Below are 2,366 nucleotides of genomic sequence, written 5' to 3'. Positions count from 1 at the left end.
GGGGAAGGTTAAGAAGGAAGGTAGGAGGGGTAGGGGAAAGGAAAGGAGGGGAAGGAGGGAGGGACTTAAAGAAAAAAGGAGAGAGGAGGAACTAAAAAAAAAAAAAAAAAAAAAAAAACGAAGAAGGGGCATAATGAGTAAAGGGAGTGGGGAAAAGGAAAGCGAGAGGAAGGAGGAAGGGGAAGATAAAGGAAGTTCATTGTAAAGAGGGGGATGAGGGAATGAAGGAATGGGATAAGGGAGCCAAGGAAGTGAAGAAGGTAAAAGAGGAAAGGAGGGAGGTGGGAGGGGGAACATGGGAACATGTAGGACTTGAAATAGGAGAGGAATAAAATTTAAGGAATGTTTGGGAGATGAAAAGACAGCGAGAAGAAGAATGACAGGAGCAGGGAAAAAAAAGGGAAAGGGAGAGAAAGGGCGGGAGGAAAGAAGGAGGGTGAAAGAGAAGGGAAGGGAAGCTGAAAAAATAGAGATACGAAGGAAAAGGTGGAGGAAGAATGAAAAGAAAGGCGGAGAGGGAGAAGTGAGCCCCCAGTGACCTCAATATCCCTCTTACTTTGAAAATAACTCAAGTAAACCTGTGGTGTGTTTTGACAGGCAACAAGAGTCAGGGTAAGACAGTTAAGTGAGTCCGTTCCTTCCCGAACCATATTCAAAGGACGTTGATAAGTAAGTGACAAGTTCATAAAACTGACAAAGAACATCGTATACAGACTATAATCGTCCATATATAATATAATCTATATATAATATATATAATCTATATATAATATAATAATATAATATAATATATAATATAATCTATATATAGCATATAATCGTCTATATCTTTATATCACTTATTGCACTGGAAACAATGGTTTGTGTGTATTGAAATGACAAACTATTATTGCTTGCTTAAACAGCTCTCCTTCTTCCACCAGTTCTTGTTATTTTCATTGCTATTATTACTTAATTCAATTATTCTTTAAAACTGACCGCTTACACACACTATGATGACACATCGACTTCTTACACAAAAGCTACTTAGAAACTACTTCCACACAGGCTCCTTCCACACAGAATATTTACACAAAGGCTAATTGGACAGCTTCACACAGACCACTTACAGGCTACTTACAAACTACTGACATACTCTACTTACACTAATACCACTTACCTTACTCTAGCCTATATAAGTGAATATCTAGCAGTGCAGTGTAGCAGCCATTTGGTCGCCTTTTATGCGTTATCAAGTAGTGTGCTTATCAGATGTTTATAGAATTTGCACAAGTTGTAAGCATATGACGACTTTTATCTTGTTTATTTAAAAGAAAGGGCGGAAAAAAGAAGAGAAAACATATGGTGCAATTCACATAACTTTAGCTGTGGCACTGAATATATCATATTGATTTCCTGTAGGATTGTAAGAAAATAAATGTGGGGGTAATGAATAGATATGTTGAATAATTTCGGTGAAAATGATGATAATAATGATGGTAATAACAATAGGAATGATAAGAATAAATAATAATAATAATAACACCAACAGCAGTAACAACAACAATAAGTGATAACAAATGCTAATTTAAAACCAATTGAAAAAAAATACTATAATAGGTTGATGCGTGAAAATGGAATTGCTAGGCTTAGAAGTCTCCATAGCGAGAATAAAAAAAAAACAATTTTATGATAAAAACATAAATAAAGAATAAGAAAAACACCATAGCAACATGAAAAATCAGTGCTGGCCGATTTCTGTGCTCATATGTATATAGTTAAAAAAATGTTTTGTCTTCCAAACAAAGGATCATATTTGATATGAGAGGGGGGGGGGGTAAAGAGCAGAGAGGAAGAGGGGGTGGAAAAAGACAGAGAGAGGAGGGGAAGGGAAAGAGCGCGGGATAGAAGGAAAGAGAAAGAGAGTGAGTGAAAGAGACCTTTGATCAGCAAATCGTTCATTATTTTCTGACAATATTATGGCTTTGCCCTTAAAGATACTGGGCTACACATTATGAATTTAATCAAGCAAATCTAAGGCATAGGATTTTTTCTTTATTACTAGTATCATCCTTGACATCAATATCATGATTATCATTATCATTAGCATTGTCATTAATACTATCATTATTATTAACATTATCATTAATACTATCATTATTATTAACATTATCATTAATACTATCATTATTATTAACATTCTCATTAATACTATCATTATTATTATTGATATCATTATTGTTAACATTTATTACTATTATTATTAATAGTAGAAGTAGTAGCATGGTATCAGTATCACCTTTTTTTCCCTGACAAGAAACTGTCTTACGACACTAGAAACTGTCGCAAATTTCAATCGCGACACTTCCCCGGACCGGTCGCGACAC

The 2,366-nt window shown here is 35.0% G+C and overlaps 1 protein-coding gene across 3 annotated transcripts in view; it reads right to left on the bottom strand.

Annotated features, from left to right (window-relative positions):
* Window positions 1-1,256, bottom strand: part of LOC113818670 (macrophage mannose receptor 1) — a 7,827-nt gene extending 6,571 nt beyond the window's left edge. Inside the window, exon 1 of one of the 3 annotated variants that reach the window (XM_027370851.2) lies at window positions 1,160-1,256. Coding sequence is in view for 1 of the 3 variants with exons in the window: in XM_027370850.2 (XP_027226651.2) it covers window positions 1,121-1,133 (13 nt within the window). In the remaining 2 variants the exon portion in view is untranslated. The other 2 variants (XM_027370850.2, XM_027370852.2) reach the window with 2 other exon arrangements.
* Between the last annotated feature and the right edge of the window lie 1,110 nt (window positions 1,257-2,366).

The sequence above is a fragment of the Penaeus vannamei genome, chromosome 36, assembly GCF_042767895.1.
Source record: "Penaeus vannamei isolate JL-2024 chromosome 36, ASM4276789v1, whole genome shotgun sequence".
Lineage (NCBI taxonomy): Eukaryota > Metazoa > Arthropoda > Malacostraca > Decapoda > Penaeidae > Penaeus > Penaeus vannamei.
The sequence above is the reverse complement of the archived record's forward strand: the minus strand, read 5'-3'. Positions and strand labels throughout refer to the sequence as shown.